At 40.8% G+C, this 19,390-nt stretch overlaps 1 protein-coding gene across 5 annotated transcripts in view; it reads left to right on the top strand.

Moving 5' to 3' along the window:
* Positions 1-19,390, top strand: part of ralgapa2 (Ral GTPase activating protein catalytic subunit alpha 2) — an 89,620-nt gene that overhangs the window by 22,531 nt on the left and 47,699 nt on the right. For 3 of the 5 annotated variants that reach the window (XM_087172222.1, XM_087172223.1, XM_087172224.1), the window contains exons 4-24: positions 2,359-2,416; positions 4,148-4,191; positions 4,776-4,956; positions 5,167-5,282; positions 5,829-5,967; positions 6,685-6,893; positions 7,639-7,884; positions 8,077-8,259; positions 8,645-8,776; positions 8,885-9,033; positions 9,146-9,257; positions 9,646-9,883; positions 10,915-11,094; positions 14,170-14,292; positions 14,900-14,985; positions 15,108-15,198; positions 15,515-15,688; positions 16,539-16,718; positions 17,502-17,695; positions 17,883-17,981; positions 18,629-18,784. In XM_087172222.1, the coding sequence (XP_087028348.1) occupies positions 2,359-2,416; positions 4,148-4,191; positions 4,776-4,956; positions 5,167-5,282; positions 5,829-5,967; positions 6,685-6,893; positions 7,639-7,884; positions 8,077-8,259; positions 8,645-8,776; positions 8,885-9,033; positions 9,146-9,257; positions 9,646-9,883; positions 10,915-11,094; positions 14,170-14,292; positions 14,900-14,985; positions 15,108-15,198; positions 15,515-15,688; positions 16,539-16,718; positions 17,502-17,695; positions 17,883-17,981; positions 18,629-18,784 (3,090 nt within the window). Of the gene's footprint in view, positions 1-2,358; positions 2,417-4,147; positions 4,192-4,775; positions 4,957-5,166; positions 5,283-5,828; positions 5,968-6,684; positions 6,894-7,638; positions 7,885-8,076; positions 8,260-8,644; positions 8,777-8,884; positions 9,034-9,145; positions 9,258-9,645; positions 9,884-10,914; positions 11,095-13,630; positions 13,778-14,169; positions 14,293-14,899; positions 14,986-15,107; positions 15,199-15,514; positions 15,689-16,538; positions 16,719-17,501; positions 17,696-17,882; positions 17,982-18,628; positions 18,785-19,390 lie in introns of all 5 variants that reach the window. The other 2 variants (XM_023399892.2, XM_087172225.1) reach the window with 2 other exon arrangements.

Below are 19,390 nucleotides of genomic sequence, written 5' to 3'. Positions count from 1 at the left end.
ATTGTCATCATCTCTCAGGAGATTTCATCATCCTTAGATGCTATAATAATGTTATCAAAAACCTAAACAATATGTAAATAACTGCATTTCTTCTGAGAATGCTGAGTGTCTGCTGCTGCCATCTAAAAGCCCTTGTAGACCACCTCTGGGAGAAGTGTATTATGTCTCATGTTCAGGCCCTGTGGCTGGAAACCTAAGTGCGGATCATGTAAATGTGTTACGGCTGCTGTTGTACCACAGTAATGCCCCCATCTTTATGCTGGAGTATGGCTGCAGATTAGAGTAACTCCACCAACCTCTAGTCCAGCAGACTCTGCATTCGCCGCATATCACCCAGTAAATTCCTCATTGTTGCGGCCGCCATTCCAGCTCCACGGGGAGTCTTTCTGAGCTAGCTTCTCCATCTCATTCCCACTCTCCCTTCCTGGTGCTCTGTAAGGAGAGAGAAAGATGGTGTTATTGTGTCTGCGCACACACACTGGCAAAGGCTTAAGCAGGCTACCCTGCTGTGTTACTGCCTAGCATAATGTGTCTGCTGCACCAAGGAGACAGAGTGGAGGAGACCAGTACAGAGCCTTACGGAGATATAATAATCCCATGTGGGATCAATAGCAAGGTGCAGCCACACGCCTGTACACGCATATCATCACATCTGTGGATCAGAGAGAAGTTGAGCAGCACAGATCGTCATCCAGAACCCCCTTAAAGTGATGTATGTCTTTCAGTATCTCCCGTGTCACTGATAATGACAGGGATTTAGTTTCAGAGGACAAGAACAGAAAGTTAAAGATGGACGATGACAGGGGAAGAAGGCAGTTGTTGACAAATTGATACACTCAAAACATGAGATGACTTCTGGAATGCCACGGCTCTCAGAATAATGTGGCATAGCACTGGACAACAAAATGTCACCATATGCCATCTTCCAGAGCAACATTATGGTGGTAAGACGAAGATTTAACAACAGGGTATGATCAGTTAATATTATAAAACAAACTAATACGTATAGATTATTGTCTAAAAATTACATATGAAATATTGTTAGGTATATCATGAAAATTACACATTTCTTTATATAACATACCAAACCTATATTCACACAATTATTCAACTTCAGTTTCATTTATTAAATAATTTCATCTTCATAAACCTTATTGTTATATCAACAAAGCAAAAAATCCTTGAGGTTATAAAAGCTGGTTCTTGGCAGTTTTATTCTGATGCTCTATAGGCTCTGAAGCTTTCTCTTATACTTTGTCATCTTTCTTTTTGTATTTCTTCTTTTTTTCCTCACTGCTGTAGCACTTTGAATCTGTGGCTGGAGAGGACTTAATCTTTTTAGTTCTGTCATGCACATTTTTCTTATGCGCTGTATCCTTTGCTTTAGTGTGTTTCTCACTCTCCAGGGCAGATGAGCCTTTTATCATGTCGACTAGAGTTGGTTGTCTGGTTAAGTGGGTCAGAGCTGCATACTGTACGTAACACAGTAAAGGACGGACTTGACCTCTACATTGTAATCACAAAGTCTTATTGGGTCAGTGATTAGGATTTGATGAGAAGTGAGCCATTGGGGCATCAATTGCTCACAGCACACTGACTATTAACTAGCCATGCGTGCATGCGCGCACACATCTGCCGTCCCCCAGCCTTTTTTTTCCATCTCTCCAGAGGGACCCAGTTAACCTGCTGCTGCATTCAAGAATAATGATAGGCTGCTGAAAGGTTAGGGCACTCTAATTGATTTGTAAAGCGGTTGTTGGCGAGGTGATGACATTTCTCTGTGCTGCCCTGTGTCACAGACAGGATCTGCAGACATGCAAGGCCAAGTGGAGGGAAAGGGCAAGGATGCTGCATTCCTTAAGTTTATACTGCTTTGGTCAAACAGTGCTACTTACCAAAGCAAAGTCGACCTTTTCTTTTACTTTAGAGTCAAATAAGACGGATACAGACAGATACAGATACAATACTGATTATTTTGTTGATTTATTGATTAATTGTTTGATCTATAAAATGTCAGAAATCCAACTTCCCAGAGCCCAAAGTGACTGATTTTTGCCATTTTGCTTTAAAAAAAATGACTTGATGATCAATCGATTATCAAAATTGTTGCTGATATACATTTTTTGTTGTCAAATAATTGAGTAATAGTTTCAGCTCTAAAAAGAAAAATCCAGGTTAAGCCTCAAGCTGGTCAGTGCTGAGGTTCTCGCTTAAAGCAAAGTTGATGGTGAAGGAAAAAGACCTGACTATCCAACCTAATGCAACTGCAAATATAGTTGTTACTGAAATGTACCAAACTCTAATAACCAGCAACTAATATCTACTAAACCTAATCATTACTTTTTCTGTTTCTATTAGAAAATTCTACAACTTCTGCCTGAGAAGATCTACAACCGATGGCAGTTTCACAGTATAGGTATGTATTGATAAGTTTTCTACCAACATGAAATACTTGGCACTACCTTGATTTACAACCACTCTCGGATTGTTATACCTGACAGGTAGTTACATGTACTGTGTATGTGTCTTTCTTCCTGAAGCTTCTGTAACCTCTAAGATACACATGGCGGTGGTGACAAAAAAATGTCACCATCACCATGCCTCAGCCCTCCATAATGAAGAGAAAATAATTAGTCTTAGAAGGGGATGTAAATGGGAAATGCAAATGAGCACTTCATTTGAAATGCAAATAAGTAATTGAATTATGCTGGCATGATTTCAGTCCCACACAAAAAAGGAAAACCTTGCATGAAGCGATAACCTCAATTATAACTGTTGTTTGTCAGCCGCTGGCAGCTAAACAGTCTAGGTCTAGATCAGTCGTAGATTGGCCCTCCCCTCAGGCTTGTAATTCCAAATATCAAGACTCATCTCGGGGAGATTGCCCCAGACAATTTCTCGTTTTTGTCAGTCATTGGACAACAAATCATCACAGGTTTAAAGCTGCCTCTTGGCCTTCTCCTGAACTCACAGAATTTTTTTTTTTTTTTTTTTTGCCGCTCATCAGTTTGTGTGTCACCGGTCAAGATGCTGTGCTGTCACTGTACTTTCCCCTGAAGAATGTTTGGTGGTGGCTGGATAGCTTCTTGGCATACCTGTTTTTTAATTGAATTCCTAAGATAACTTTTTCTTTCCCATTTTTTTTTTTTTTTTTTTTTTTTATCAAAGCATTTCAGTTCGCTGTGATAAATTCCTTGTGGTGGGTTGAGTAGGTCAGGAATGGCATTAATGACTTTTAGTGTTTTTGTCCTTTTAGCTGAGGATTGCAAGGTCACAGACATTTGACACAAACCGTTGAAAGCTGAAGAAAATCCTCACACCTTTTATCTTCCTCTGTCTGCTTACTTTTAATTCCTTCTGTCCTGAGCCCAAGAACTATGAAAGGATTCCTTTATGTAAGGACCACAGAAATGTTATTGATTTAACCCATTGAGAGGAGAATAATAAAAGCACCAGACAAGCACGCATATAAACTCTCGTGCAAACACGTAAGCTTGATTTATACTTTTGAACAACTCAGCCTGGTCTTCATGGCTACCACTTAGATATGCCTGAGTCAAATCACTCAGTTAAAAAACCTTTTTTATTAAGACTTAAACATACCTCTGAACTTCTCTAACATAACTTTTAAAGTTATACGTTATATTTATCCTAAACTTAAAATCTGTCTTAGTACCAGCCCACATTTCTTCAAGCCCACAATGTCCTCATAATAACAGTGTTCTCTGCAGGCTGTCAAGTGTATGTCCTAACTCACGCACACGCACACACACACACACACACACACACACACACACACACACACACACACACACACACACAGACCTCATCCGCCCAAGGTATTTAGCAATCAGAGCAATGTCTCATTTGATTACAGCAGAACCAGATTGCCTTCATGAATGCATGTCGCTGCCAACTGATGTTAATTTTCATCAGTAAAATGTGAAGCGTTGCCACTCTCCCCACTAGTTTGTCAGGACCACCCATCAAGGTCAATTTGGTCACTGGAGATGACAAGCGGGTTCCTCCTTTCAGTTTTGTGCTGTTTGTCATGGCCCTACTTGTCATGAAGGGGACTTCTGTTCACTATTTGTATTGCAAAAGTCTTTGACAGTTGTGTTTTTTTTGTTTTGTTTTTTTCTTCCAGGTTCTATTCTGAAAAAGCTTCTACACACTGGAAATTCATTCAAGGTAATGTTTGTCACAAGATATGAGAAATCTTTTTTTTTCCAGCCACATGATGCACTGTAACTAGGGATGTTTCTAACGACTGATTTCCCTGTCGATTAAACAGAAATTTACATTCAGAACACTTGACTAAAAGCAAGAAAAACAATCAAGTTGAGTAGGTATATACCAGTATATTCTGACACAGCAAACATACAACCTTATCAAATTACTGTAAAAGCAGGCTGGTTTTTATGAGTTTTCAACAGTCCCACATTCCACCTTACTTATTTACAACATCCGGATATTAGTGCAGGGAGAGGGGGGCTGTCATCTGCCAGGTGTGCAGCCCCAGCGAGTGGCAGGCGGCTACGTAACATCTTAAACACAACAGTTAACCGGCGTTCTACATCAATAAGATAATGATTAGTTTAACCAGCTAGTATTTCTTCTGCTGACATTTCATCATATAGTCGACTAATCACGCATATCCCTTTAACATTAACATGAATTTTAACTTTAAAAAATCTGGCTTCATAGTATGTCACGTTTAGTGTTTTATTTTACTTTGTGTGTCCATTAATACGTCCCAATGTCCTCCTGTCTAGATCCGCTGTGAGGGGATCCGTCTCTTCCTGCTGTGGCTGCAGGCCCTGAGGGACAACTGTGCTGAGGAGCAGTTTCTTATCTTTGCCTGTCTGGTGCCAGGATTCCCTGCTGTGCCCTCCACCAGAGGGCCCTGCACCCTTGACACCATCATTTACAACCCCTTCTCCAACCCCCCTGATGGTGAGGCAGGGATGTGCATGCTTCTACATGTGTACATTTATAATGACATAGATTCTGTAATATTTGTGTCGCCTGATGTGATGTGGGTGGTCATTGAGACCATCTAAAAAAAACATTAAACCGATATCAGACTGTTTATGTTCATTTTTAGTGGAGAACTCTTGTTTTTTTGGAAGTAATTCAGGTCTTTGTGTCTGTCAATCTGAGCAGCAAAAGTGGTGCCTGAGGAGATTACCCCGCTTGTTCCAGCTGTGGTGGGAGAAAAAGTTGCAGATGACCAGACCTGTTACATCCTTGAAACCCTGCTCAAGTACATGGTCATTCAGGTAATAACTAATTATGCTGAGAAAAGCCTGCACAACTGTTTGCCGCCAGCAGCGATAATATAGTTATCATAACGGAATCTCAAATGACATGGGTTAAATTGTGGTGCAAGGTTGCAAGTGAGATACAGGGACAAATGTTGGCACAATTGAAACCGTTTAACCCATATTCTTTTTAGCTTTTGAAATTTTATAGCAACCTGGTTGGAAGGATCTCCCACAAATTTATGAATATGACAGCACTTATATGAGTATACAATATAGATGTTGTCATGGTGTTGATGTGTGCTCAGGTAGTTTGTAATCCCTGTCGTGTACAACAGTAAAAAAAAAAAACTAAATACAATATCAGTTGTTAAGTGTGTTAAGTCAGAGTCTGTTAATACTATGTGAACCTAGACCAAAGCATTTTCCCTGTTTACTGTTTCTTAAAAGAACTTTCAAACTATTGTGTAGGAAACAATATACTTTCACTGTCTGAGTGACTCTGGAACCATCTCCTCTCCCTGTAGCCTGACCTTGTCTGCCTTTGTGCTGTCTGTCTGCCAGGCATCCAGTTTAGAATGGAAGAACAAAGAGAACCAGAACACAGGCTTCAGGTTTCTCTTCAGCCTGTTCAAGAAGTACTACCTTCCACATTTATTCCCATCCTTCACCAAGCTCACAAACCTCTACAAGCCTTTATTAGGTAAGCTGACATATATATTTGTGCAGAAGCCTTTTCATAGTGAGCATGTTACTGCAAAGTGTACTCACCATGTTGTGTTGCACTGTACTTACAGACTGCTGTCTGGGTTGTAAAATCTCAGCTTGACTGTTTGTAATGTCTGCTTATGTACATCTTCATGGGAGCTAAAGCTTCTATTCAATAAACTGGCAGACTTTAATTCACCATATGGAATACAGTTCATTCTGCAGGCTGTTCAGCACAACAATAAAAAGAATGATTATTATTAATTTAAAATTAGCAGAGCTGGTAATAAGCAAAAATGAACTGTAGCATATGGAAACTGCAATATGGAAACAGTAATAAAGTTTGTGTGTGTCTGCTTGTGTGTGTGTGTGTGTGTGTGTGTGTGTGTGTGTGTGTGTGTGTGCGCATGTGTGCGTGCGCTCGCAGTAACACAATAAAAATGCACTATTTAAGTCAAAGACAGGAGGATGATTATAGACGTGTAAGGTGTAATAAGTGAACAGGTAGAAAATGAAGTGATATAATGCATGTTAAGTTTCCAAGGCTTCATGGTTGAGTGAATAGTTTGATTCAGTTGGGAAAACTCTGAATACCCTCACGGCCAGACCTTTGGAGCTGATGTTTGATCTCTCTCGTTCTACTCCTTGCATTCTTCTTTTTGCCCCTCCCTATGTTACTATCCTCTATTCTTTTCCACTCTTCCTCTATCAGACCTCCCCCACCACAGACCAAAACCCTTGTATGTGCCAGTGACGCGGAACAATGAGAGCACCTTCTGCACCAGGGACCAGTACCTGGCACCCCGTGTGGCCTTCATCACCTGGCTGGTAACCTTCTTCCTGGAGAAGAAGTATGTCAGCAGTGCTGCTGCGGCGCAGAGCGCCAAGAATGGCACTGAGGTCATTCCCAAACTCATCCAGGTGAGTATGACAGTACCCTTCTGTTTATTTGTCATACTGTTATTTAGGAGGGAGGAGGTAGATGTGTTATGAGTATATTGTTGCTGCAAAACCCCTGAACACTTGTATCTGTGTAAAGACACTTGGCCACAAAGGACTAGGATTTTGATAAAATCTTCACACACATGTATTCATACATATGTATTTTATTCTGTCCACCTCAGTTATGTCATTGAGGCTAGGCTAAATAACCGAAGCACCTCTCCACATAATGCAGTATAGTTTAATAGCACTACAGACTACATCCCACAAAATGATCATACAGGTGAATCAAGTCTTCGAAATAGTTTCAACAAAAACTAAATATTATAACCTTCATGAAGGTAGAATTTATTGCAGGGCTGTTGGAGTAGACTGCATTAGTTTAGCTAGTTGCAACCAGTAAAGTGGCAACTGAGTGCACATACAGTAATAGTGTTGTTTTGGGACATTTTGCCTTTACAAAAGAGCAAATCAAGTGGCAGGAGTCCAGAGAAGAGACAGAACGGAATTAATTGCAAAATTAATATTATTATGATTACATTATTATTAATACAGAAGCTCATTTCCCGTAAAGAAATTTAAAAAATAATGAAGAAAATACAACTCATCAACTCAGGAATTTATTGTCAATGAGACTCTTGTGACCAATTATTTAACTCTGAGTAGGCAGCTCTATAGTATACTAAGGCACTCTCACTTATCGCTGTCTCTCTGTGGTGGCCAGACTGTCACTGCAGGCAGTAGCAGCCAGGAGAAGGAGAAGGATAAGACATCAGATGGGGATACAAACGGACCAGCGGGGGAGCCTGAGAAGAGCCACTCCAACAGCAGCACGCTGTCAGATCGACGGCCCAGTGATTCCAGTTTGTGTAGCATTGAGGAGGAGCACCGCTATGTCTATGACATGGTGCATGCCATCCTGCTGTCCACCAGGGACAATGTGAATTTTGTCAACGAGGTCTTCCACCAGGTACAGTGGTGCCATCAAGCAGCAATTCTTGATTTGATGTTGCAAAAAATAATTTCACTCTAGCTATTGCATAGTTTTCATACTGGATCATGATTATAATGCAGATTGGACGTCAACACTATGATTACATGAACTATGTCTGCTGGACTATTTGTTAACATGTTCTCCATGTTCTGTGTTCTCCTTACTAAGGCTTTCCTGCTGCCCTCCTGTGAGGCGTCAGCAACCAGGAAGGTGATCAAAGTGTACAGGAAGTGGATCCTACAGGAGAAGCCCAGCTTCATGACAGAGCCTGACACAACGGCCCAGGAAGATGAAGTGGATGACAGCTCTGAACAGATACTCAGCACAGAGACAAACAGCATGCATGCACAGGTAAAAAGAAAGCCAGTAAATGTGTACTTTCCTATCGTGTATATAATAATGTTGTGACTGATTATTATATTGTAAAAGGGTCCAAAAGGGATTGGCAGTGTAGTATAAATGGAATAGAAAATCTGTTATTATTATTGTTATTATTATTTGCAGAGGAGGATCCACTTAGGGCCTCTGAATCATCATATGCTAAAATCACAATAGATCCAAACTAAATCTTAGGTGCTTCTAAGTAATTCAAAAAGGGTAAGTTGTGGACCAAGGGCTTTGTTTATTTATTTGTTATTAAAATGTATGACAGACTAAAAGCTCAGCTTAATATCTGTCATAGTATCCTTGCTTACATCTACTGAACATTTGACTGGCCTGCTTTGTCTTCAACAAGACGGAGAGTCATGGTCACAGACGGTCGTCCAGCTGGGGGAGGACCTACTCGTTCAGCAGCGCCATCAGTCGGGGCTTTCTCACTGAGGAGCAGAACAGGGACATCAAGGCTGGCATCCAGCCCACACTACAGGTCTGTGTCTATGTCCAGAGGTGTGTTTCTAACCTGAGATCAAAGCACAAGGTGATTAGAGTCATCTTACTTCTTACTGTTTGTGTCATCATGCACTAATGTGTGTAGGTGTTCCTGACCAACTCATCCAATGTGTTCCTGTTGGAGCCATGCCAGGACGTACCTAAACTCCTGGAAAACCAGGTTGAGGTGTGCAAGGGTGTTCTTAGCATCTACCGGCACATGATCATGGAGCACACGATGAACACACAGACATGGTCAGTGAAATATCCAAAGATACATGGAATTTTTATTTTTTTTTTTTAACTTTTTTTTTTTTTTTTAGATATTCCTTCATGACTCTCAAATTTTATTTTATTGGTTCTGCAGGGAGCAAATGCTGCAGGTACTACTGAGGATCACTGAGGCGGTGATGAAGAGGCCACAGGAAAACCAAAGAAAAGACAGCTTTGCTGAAAGCTTAGCATCTATACTCTTTAGGGTATGTCTGCATGTGTTTAGCTTTACTTTTACTGCTATGCAGGGTATTTTGATCAAATCAAAAAAGAGGGATATGACTTCATACCTACTCTTGATACTCTTACTAATAGTACAATGTAATTACAAAACATTGAATCCATGTAAATCTATGCAATTTCTTGTATGACCAACCATCAACATATGTTGCTCAGGAACCTGTTGTATATTTAGTGTGTGTGTGTGCGTTTCTGTTGGGGTCTTTGCTAACAGAAAGTCAAGAAGACACTACACCAAATTAGATGTAACAGTGTGAGATTTATGTTGTCACATTTTACCAGGGGCTGGGATTTCTTGCTGCAACCCTGTCTGTCAATGCTAATTCATCTGCTGTTGTCTCATCTTGCATTCAGACCATCATTGTGGCGTGGGTGCGAGCCAACCTGTGCGTATTTATCTCCCGGGAGCTATGGGACGAGCTGCTGGCAGTGCTGTCCTCTCTTACCTGCTGGGAGGAGCTGGTGACAGAGTGGGCCAGCATCATGGACTCGCTGACGGCTGTGCTGGCACGCTCTGTTTATGGCCTGGACATGGGCAACCTGCCCCTGGACAAACTCAGTGAACAGAAGGAGAAGAAGCAGAGAGGACGTGGTGAGGGGGAGAAGTGGGGGGATAAAAAAAATTGGGATGGCTGCAAGTTTGGTGAAAAGGTTTGAAATTGACTCGTGGAAAGATAATTCTGGTGATTTTCCACTTGAGCTTAATTTTTTTCTACATTTCACTTTATGATTAGATGTATTGGTCTCTTTCACTTTGACTCTGAAAAGTCATTTCTGTTGATCACTTATTCAATGTTCTAAAACAATAAAACATGAAACCTTTTTATAGGCGCTATTTCTCACGTGTTGAGTGTGTCAAAGCTTTTATTTAAAGAACAGGAGTTGGTCAAAATAATATTTGTGAAGATAAATCTACGTATGTGTGATGGATTTTCTGAATTGATGCCTCACACATGATGCAAACTTTATGAGCCCTTGCTCAAAAGGACACGGCCTATTAAACAACTGATTAGTGCTGACAGCTAGTCGATTAATTGATTAGTCAATGGGCAGAAACAACAATTTAATCATCGATTAATTCAGTAATTTTTCGATAACAAATGCTGAACATCCTGTTGTTCCAGCTGTTCACAAATGTGTTTTTTTTCTCTGTTGTGTCACTGTAAACTGAATACCTTTTGGGTTTTGACTGCTAGGTAAACAGAACAGCTATGACATATAAATAAACTTACCAACTCCCTCCATCAGTGTGCCCTGCTGTCTGCCAGAGTGTGTTTTTTTATACTACCACTTGTAGTTGCCACAAAGACATTTTCAAATCCTACCCACTGGTGCTTTTAAGTCTGTATTTGACAGTGAGCTCTTACTAGTTTAGATCATACCCACACTACATGCTAGTTGATGTTGACAGCCTCTACAGCAACTTTACAGTCAAAGGTGTTTTTTTAAGGTCTGAAATACCATTATACTATATAAACTCTGTGTTGCTTGAAGCCACAGAGAACTGTCTTGCATATCAGTGGAGTTTGGTGGTGTTAAATCCAAATATAAAAATCTGATTATTAGTAAAAAAATGTACACTGACACCTCTGTACTCAGCAAGTGTTGTTCTCTGCATGTCAGGAGTGATCCAGGACTCCCAGAAGGCAGCAGCAGTGGCACGTTCCTTCTCACTGAGTTGGAGGAACCAGGGGGAGCAGGGCGGGCCAGCGGTTCAAGAGCCCATGAGGATTCGCTCGGCCACTACATCAGGAGCTCCTGGTGTAGAGAAGGCCCGAAACAACGTCAGACAGAAGGCCTCTGGTAAGTACTTGTAATACTAGTGATAACAGTATTGTCGTGTTAGCTGTATATTACTAATCCATCAAAGTGGACAAAAATAAAATACAAAGGGATGGCTATTATAAGTCCCTCCAGATGCATATACTATTCTATATCCATGCTGTATTAATCTTCTGGCTTTGTGTGGGCCAACAACACAATAGGGATAACCTTCTGGAGCAATACGTCAGACCATAGGGTTTATCAAACGTATTTACTTCATGTGAAAGCCTTCAGACAGGTCCATGTGTACACAAGCCCAGGTGTCGTTGAAAGGCCCAACACCACAGACAAAGACACCAGCAGATGGCCCCCATTGTTTCCTTCATATGTCACTGGCTAATGTCAACATGTTTCCATGTCAGCTCAATTGCAGGCATACAGCACAATCCCTCGATGCCATGTCAGAGGCCAGCTTTGGACACTCATTGTTATTAGCTCAATTCAGACACAGCAAACACCCCTTATCTGATGGGGATGTGGCAGTCTAATTATAAGTTGAGCTGGGAGGCAGTAGTGTAGTAACTAGCTGCAGTGCCTGTCTTGCTTGTCTTAATTTTGTCTAGACAGAATCTTAATGTGGAGGATAAAAGACAGAGACAATCCTTTTTCTTTTCCTTGCCGTACGCCTCTCCAATTACCACCAACGTACTGAAATGACGAGCTTGTTGAGCTTAGAGCAGATGTATTTGTGCCTAAAGGATGAAGTCTTAGAAGGTGTGTGTGTGTGTGTGTGTGTGCGTGCGTGCGTGCGTGCATGCATGTGTGTGTGTGCGCGCATGCACGCACTGACACATCTATTATGCGTCTCATGTGCATGTTTATGCACCTATTCTGTTAGTCTGTTTATATGTATCCGTGTGTAAGCAAAGATGGACATTAAAGACTACGGCTTCAAATTCCCTTCCCTTTCTTTGGCCTAATTGGATTTCTCCCACATTGATCTTCAAAGGCCTGACAGCCCTCCTCCCTACTCCTCAAGAGAAGACCCACACATCAATTGCATGGCAGTTTTTGATAGTTTCATTAAGAGTGTAATTAATGCTCATTAATATGCATAAATAGGAAGCAGTGGCGGGCTGTAGCAGAGACGATGTATCTCTCTCACTAAAAGGCATAATTAAAGTGTGCTGAAAGCAGAGAATAGAACTGTCCTCTTTCATTGCTCTCTTTGAGATTAACCCTGAAGTGCTATCCAGACACAATGGCAATGCCTCAGCATTGACAACTGTCAAAACTTGGCTGTACTTATGCATGCAAATACAAACTAATATTGTTCTGAGATCTTGTCTTGATAATTAGAGAAAAAAGGCTGGATATTTCATTATGGTGCTCATTAAGCTTCTACAACTGCAGAGATCCAGTTGGATCAGCTCTCACTCTCCCGTTGCTGGGATGGTTATTGGGGCTACCTTTACCAATTTATGTCTGTAAAATCACAAAATAATACATTTTGACCAAAAATAAAAGAAAATACTACATTTTTAAAGCTGATACTGATATCAATATCAGTGCATTTGAAAAATCTGTAGTATGTAGTAGTGGCTGATGAACACTTATATTTAACAAGCAATCTTGATATGGATCTCTTAGATTAATTGTGACCAAAATGCAAACGGAGCGCAACATTTTACATTTGAAAAATTAACTTGTGTTTTCTTTTGGACAAACTATGTAATAGTGATGCTGAAATTTTTTGTACTGTGATCTTAACATGTATACCAATTCAATATATTTGCGGTAAGTTGATCTCAGCCAATTTATCGTCCTGACTGATGGTGCAGCTCTAGAAAGCACATGGGATGAGGGAGATGAGGACCGGTCTAAATTAGAGCCAGCTGAACCAACTTATCAGTCAATATTAGCTTATTGTTGATGTGGTTTTGGCCTATATTGCAGCCAATAAAAGAAATAGTTAAATGTCCCACTCAGTACTCAGTTTTTAACAGTTCTTTACAAAAACAAATTGAAGGGATCTTTTTAAAGCTTGTCTGTTTATGTTTTATATGTAAAAATAATTGTTTTAGATTTTTTATACCCTCAAATATTGATATCCCTCTCAAGAATCTATAGTCCTAACAAATCTCAGTGTGATGGTGCAATACATAGAAATACTGAGTGTCAATGCAACCAACAAACTTGTATTCCCGCTGTTGTGAATTTACAGTTTCTGTGTTTGGTTTCAGTCTTTTTTGGTTCTTTTTGGTTTGTTTTGTTTTTGGTTTTTTGGTTTTTGGTTTTTGGTTTTTGTTTGTTACACTACAGTTGTAATATTGTATGAAATTTCTCTCATATTCAGAGCTCAACAACCACTGATGTAGACGATATTGAGGTCAATCTCTAGCACTTCTGTGCTTTATTTACTCTCCGCACCTGATCAAGAATGTATTTATCAATGGAATCACCTTTGCAGCATTCAATGCTTTGCTGTTATTGAATACTGTCTTCTTCCCTTTACCTCTTTTCTGTTTCCACTGTCTCTTTCTTTTTCCTCTTCTTCCTCTTCCCCTGATGGAAGCTAAGAGAAGCCAGTCCATCAGCAACTGTGTCCATCTATACGAGGCTTTGCCCACTACTAAAAGTGTTCCTATGCTGCTCCACACTGTGAGCTCTTTCTTGCCTGGTATCTCTTCTGGTAACTCTGCTTGCTCTCACAGACTCTCAGGTAAAGTGTATTCTGAGAGCTGCATGTGTTTGTGTGCTTGTGACCTCCGTCCTACCTTTCCCTCCACCTTACTATCTGTCACATTCTGCCAGTTTCTATGTCTGTTGTGACAGTATTTGGAGCAGAGGTTTATGTTTTAACTTAAGACTGTCTTGTGAGTTGAAATACGATCTGTAGCAAGAGTATGTCTGCTTCACCACTGCATGTGTGCATGTCGCAATTCCTCCCTAATGTTCTCATGAATGTATCAAATCTTCATCTACACTGTGCCTGCAAACCCCTAAAGATAACAAAAGACATACAGTATCCTGCTGTGTTTCCATTTTAAGATTTCTGGTCTTCTAGTCTGTCTTGTGGCACTGTCTTAACTGTAACCTCTTTTATCCTGGCAGATGTGGAAGAGTGCCAGCTGTCAGAATGTGGGGGAGAGGAGGAGCTGGGAGGCGGGGATAGCCCTCTGCCACGTAGCAGTAGCACCTCCGACATCACCCAACAACTGTCTGATACTTTACCAGGTATATGCAAACAAAAAATAATTTTAATTTCCCACAGTTGAGTTACATTTAAACGATCAGGTAAGTCAATGAAAAGGGAAAAAAGTAATTTGCCATTTGAGTTGCCAGTTTATTAATTACACACTTTACAATTTAATGCAATCCAATAAAGTAGCCCAGCAATAAATCAGTCTTTGTTACACCTATTATATTCAGTATTCAGGTTGGATGTTCCAGATGTGTGAGCCAGTTAGTGGTGGTGGGGTCTAGACAAGGCAGTCCTTTGATGGATGAATATTGCAATATTGTGCATATTAAGATATATGTTGAAATGTGACATCTCCTGAAGAATCAGATATATATATGGAATCTCTACATCTTTTATTAGGTTGACTGGAGATGATTTTTAATCAATGTTGTTTACCACCTACAGAGAGGATATGGGGAAACCACGCGGGGTGTATTCCCTTATGGATCCTGGTGCATTTTCATTTGTTACATTAGTTCATTTGATGGGGACAGTGCTCATTGATGAACAGAGAAAAAGAATTGTAAAAAAAGTTTAGTTGTTAACCTAAGATAATTTTGGTCTCGCTGCCTATATATAACATCCCCTGTTGCACTTCAGCCCAGAAGAGAGAGTACTCCCCTACTTCCTGTGGCTCTGACAGCAGGACGTCTGAGGGCAGGAGAGAAAGTAATGAGCCACCAGTGGTGAGAAGAATCATCTTGTACAGTAGCATTATGTAAAATTAATGAAATGGGTTGTACCCATACAAGTCTATGTTCTTGTATGGGTAATGTTATGGGTAATATGTTTATTTCTGTATTTCTAGATCCTTATCCAGCGGAGCAGCAGTTCAGCTGAGACAGAGTGCAACACTGAGGGACACACAAACTACACAAGGCCCAAGCTCAGAGAGAAAAGTAATAGATTATATCACTAATTATTTCTTTAAAATTATCCATTGTGATGTGAGTGCAGCTGTATTTTAATATATATATATATATATATATATATATATACGTGTGTGTGTGTGTGTGTGTGTGTGTGTTTCATATAAAGAATAGTAATTTTAAAATTTAAAATACATCAGTTAAATCAAACATTGAAATGTCATATAAAGCCCACTCTTTGTGAGGATTAATGGTTTTCCTCACACAGCAAGTACCTTCCATCTCATAGTCCTGTGGATTAATCTTTTTATGTCCTTTATCCACTTCATTCACTCACTCTACCCAGGTGAGAGTATAAGCAGTGAGACATCCAACGGCTACCTCAATGAAGCTGAGGTCACCTGGCAGGCCTTTGATGAGGAGGCTGATACTCAATCCACACAGTCAGCCCACATGGACGTGACGACCGACCCCCAGAGCCAGGGGAGTTTGCTGCTCAGCCACAATGAGGCTCTAGCAGGTATTGGAACTGATACGAACTCACCCTGAGCACCTGAAACAGATATTCTTCCCCTTGTATTTGCTCTTGATGTTCATATATTATAATGTCTGTTAATATCATTGCTAACAACACTCTGCAGTCAACTTTCAGGGTACATGGGCTGACCTTGATTTTAACATTAAATTAATTATAACAAAAATAGCCTGGGAAGGTTAAAAGCGGCCTGCCTTTTTTAGCTTTTTTATTTTGGTGTTCAGTGTGAAACAGTTTTATTCATTGAAGACATGTCGTCCTCTTTATAAAAGCACTGAATTGCATAGATCGATCCTATGTAAACATTCAGTAAAAATGAGTTGAAAGAGTTCATCTGAGGTGTGTACCATCCAGCTTGGGGTTTGGTGCCTCCAATAACCTCACCCCTGATGGATTAGTCATGGCCAGGTAGAGTGACCTGGTAAGGAAACTCGAGCTGCTTGTCAGTATCTTCTACAGTACTAAGCCATTAAATCTTTTAAACCTGCTGACAGCTTGTGGGTGAATTTTGTGAAGGGAAAGTGACCTGTGGGCTACGGACTGATTAAGACTGAATTGTAATGTTTGTTATTGGTAGATGTCTAAATTCTCATTTAGAAATAATCAAAATATTTCCTCAACTTTAAACCCTTCAGCTTTTAGATTACCCCCTCTCTCCCCCCTCCATCATTACTGATGGAGAAATTGTTCTTGCCCCTCTTCCCTTCTCACCCTTGTATGTGGACCTTTGTTTGTGTTGTCCTGCATTGTGATCATCATGAAGCTGTCACGCTTCCTTCGTCCGCAGTCCCTTCTTCAAACCCAATTATATCCCTTTCCCCTTGTCGTTTTATAGGTCCTGAGTGTGCCTTCCCTCCCCACTCTGCACCCCCGTCCTACCACCACCACAACCACTACCACTACCCCCAGAACCCCCCCGCCTCACCAGCCCTGCTGGTGCACACAGAGTGTCCGCGGGACTGCCCCCTGGACGACACCATGCATCAGTCTGTCTTACACATGCCACACCACTTGGGTACTGCTCCCTAGCTGCTACTCATCATATAGACCATAGAGTCCTCATTTCCCATTGACTCTCCATGTTCTATATTGCTCTACATTTTCAAGTCTTACTTTCCTTACGCTACTTTTCCATATTTTCCTTTTTTCATTCTCCCATTTTGCAGATCAATTTAATCAAATTTTAATTTGATCAATCAATCAAATTAAATATATGAAATTACAATATTTTGTTGTTTTCCTTGGAATTAGAAACTCATTCCTTTACATCTTAATTTAAATGTTACTAAAACTCAAAAAAAAAAATCACCTCAGATCTGCTACATACACTTTACATTTCTGTGTCGTTTCACTCCCTGTCCTTCCCATCATTCTTCTGCTGCCCACTGGGTGGCACTGTCCTCCCACAGTTCAGTCTGAGTTCGTTTGGATGGTGCATGTGACTTTTGCCCGTTTCCCAAAAGTGTTTGAGTGCTTTGATCAGTTTGAGTGAACAAAGATCTTAGTACTTTGATGCATTTGGGAAAATGCACAGTGACTAAGAATTTGGTCAACAACTGCTCAGACAATGACAGGACGGCTTTGAGGGTTTATTAATATTTCATGCATAGTTAACAAGTCTCAAAATTTAAAATGCTCTTTTAAAATGTGTTATGCATTTGTTGACTGAATCCCATATCCTCAATGAAATGAAATTTGGTTCACTTTGCATTAGGTTTTGGCAGCTACAAATATTGGTGTTACCAAATAATTTATTCTGTAACTCAAACCTCCCCACACGCTCTCTCTCACTATACAGACAGTAGTGAGTGTCTGGCTGATGATGTCAGCATCATTGCTGGCGGGACCCTGACTGGTTGGCATGCTGATTCAGCCTTCGTCCTTTGGAGGAGGATATTGGGTATCCTGGGAGATGTCAACAGCATCCGCTGCCCAAAAATCCATGCCAAGGTCTTTTCCTATCTCTATGAGCTCTGGCACAAGCTGGCCAAGGTAGGTGGAGAGGCAAAAATCACCCACCTATGAAGCATCTCAAATGAGAATATAATACACACCTACTGTTTGTTGGCATGAACAGAGGCCTTCGTAACCTTATCCTGTACTTTCCCAAACACAGATCATTACAAACATCATGCATAAAGGTTGTGTTCAGTGACTTAAGTTAAATGTGTGCTTACAGATCCGGGACAACCTTGGGATCAGTGTGGACAACCAGTCTTCTCCTCCCCAGCCTGCCTTCATCCCGCCACTCCGAATGCTTGCCTCTTGGCTCTTCAGGGTATCAACAACACATAGACACAGCAGGCAACATTCAGAAAACAGCATTCACAATGACTAAATTAGAGATATAGGATGGGATAAGATAATATGAACAATGTGCAAAACTAAGGAACTGAGGGTTAGATTAAAAGTTTATTTTAGTTGCGCAGATATACAGCTGTTTGTCTGCTTTAATGTCCTGAATATAATAATTTTAAGTATTTTCATTAAATTCTATAGTTATTGAACTTGCTCCAGGTTTATCAGTGCATTTACAGCAGCTTTTGTAAACAATATTTGCTAGTTGCTTACCTGAGAGAATCCTCTAATGCTCAGGAAGAAATATGATTACATTTCCAGCAGCAGTATCAAATAATAAACAGGGCTGAATGGCTAGCTTAAGCAGTGACAGACACTGTCACTAAAGTAGCCATATCTAATCGTCCTGTTCCGGCAAAAAGATAAAAACAGAAATGTTGCATATTATAGTCAAACTCAAATTTTGCAGTTTGCCTCACTGATGGAGAACAGCAGCTGTGGTTGCACTGAATTCACATTGTTTGCAGCTGATTCCAATGATAAGTTCCCACCAATGAAATGTATCAACTTCCTGAAGCACTCCTGCAGCGTAATAGATGTTAAACATGTCAAACCCCCCTCCCTCAGGCCACCATGTTGCCAGCAGAATACAAGGCCGGCAAGCTGCAGGCCTACAAACTGATCTGTGAGATGATGACCAGGCACCAGGATGTGCTCCCCAACAGCGATTTCTTGGTGCACCTCTACTACATCATGCACAAGGGCTTCACCAGCGATGACCAGGTACAGACAGCAGGTGGCGCCTCAGTGAAGTTGCCTGTTGTTTTTCTATTCAGCACTAGATGGCGCACCAGTCAAACTCATGCGACGTGCACAGGCCATATCTAAAAACTGGGAAACAGCTTTTGTAGTTGCCAATTTTCCATCTACTTTTTCCAAATGTGTCATTTTGTCATGACTGGGTGATTCCAATTCATCTGGTGATTTCAGTGTAATTTGGGAAAACTTGACTTATTGTCGAGTGTGTGCGCCTGATCTCATGTGTCAGAAAGAATCAGAGGTATTTGTGATCAACTTGAGATCTATTACTGACAGGAAGGAGGACAGGGGTCAGATGGGAGCAGTGCAATTTATGAATGTTGAATCTCTGTTTTTAAAACTGCCTGCCAACCAATGGTGATGGAGAATACTTCTGTGCTTTGGCATCTTCCACCTCCTTTGGCCACACCTTTCCTCGTATTTAAATCTGGCCTTGCTCCATTCCTTCAAGACGAAGCTGAGTAGAAATGAATGGAGTGCCCCAAAACAAAGGACAGGGATAAAAGTGTGTGTGTGTGTGTGTGTGTGTGCGTGCATGCGCGTGCATGTGAGTGTGCCCTCCTGGTTGGG

The sequence above is a fragment of the Seriola lalandi genome, unplaced genomic scaffold, assembly GCF_002814215.2.
Source record: "Seriola lalandi dorsalis isolate HSWRI2012SDOR001 ecotype SW California unplaced genomic scaffold, Sedor1 jcf7180002052126, whole genome shotgun sequence".
Classification (NCBI taxonomy): Eukaryota; Metazoa; Chordata; class Actinopteri; order Carangiformes; family Carangidae; genus Seriola; species Seriola lalandi.
Note: the sequence above shows the minus strand (reverse complement) of the source record. Positions and strands in the feature narration are given on the sequence as shown.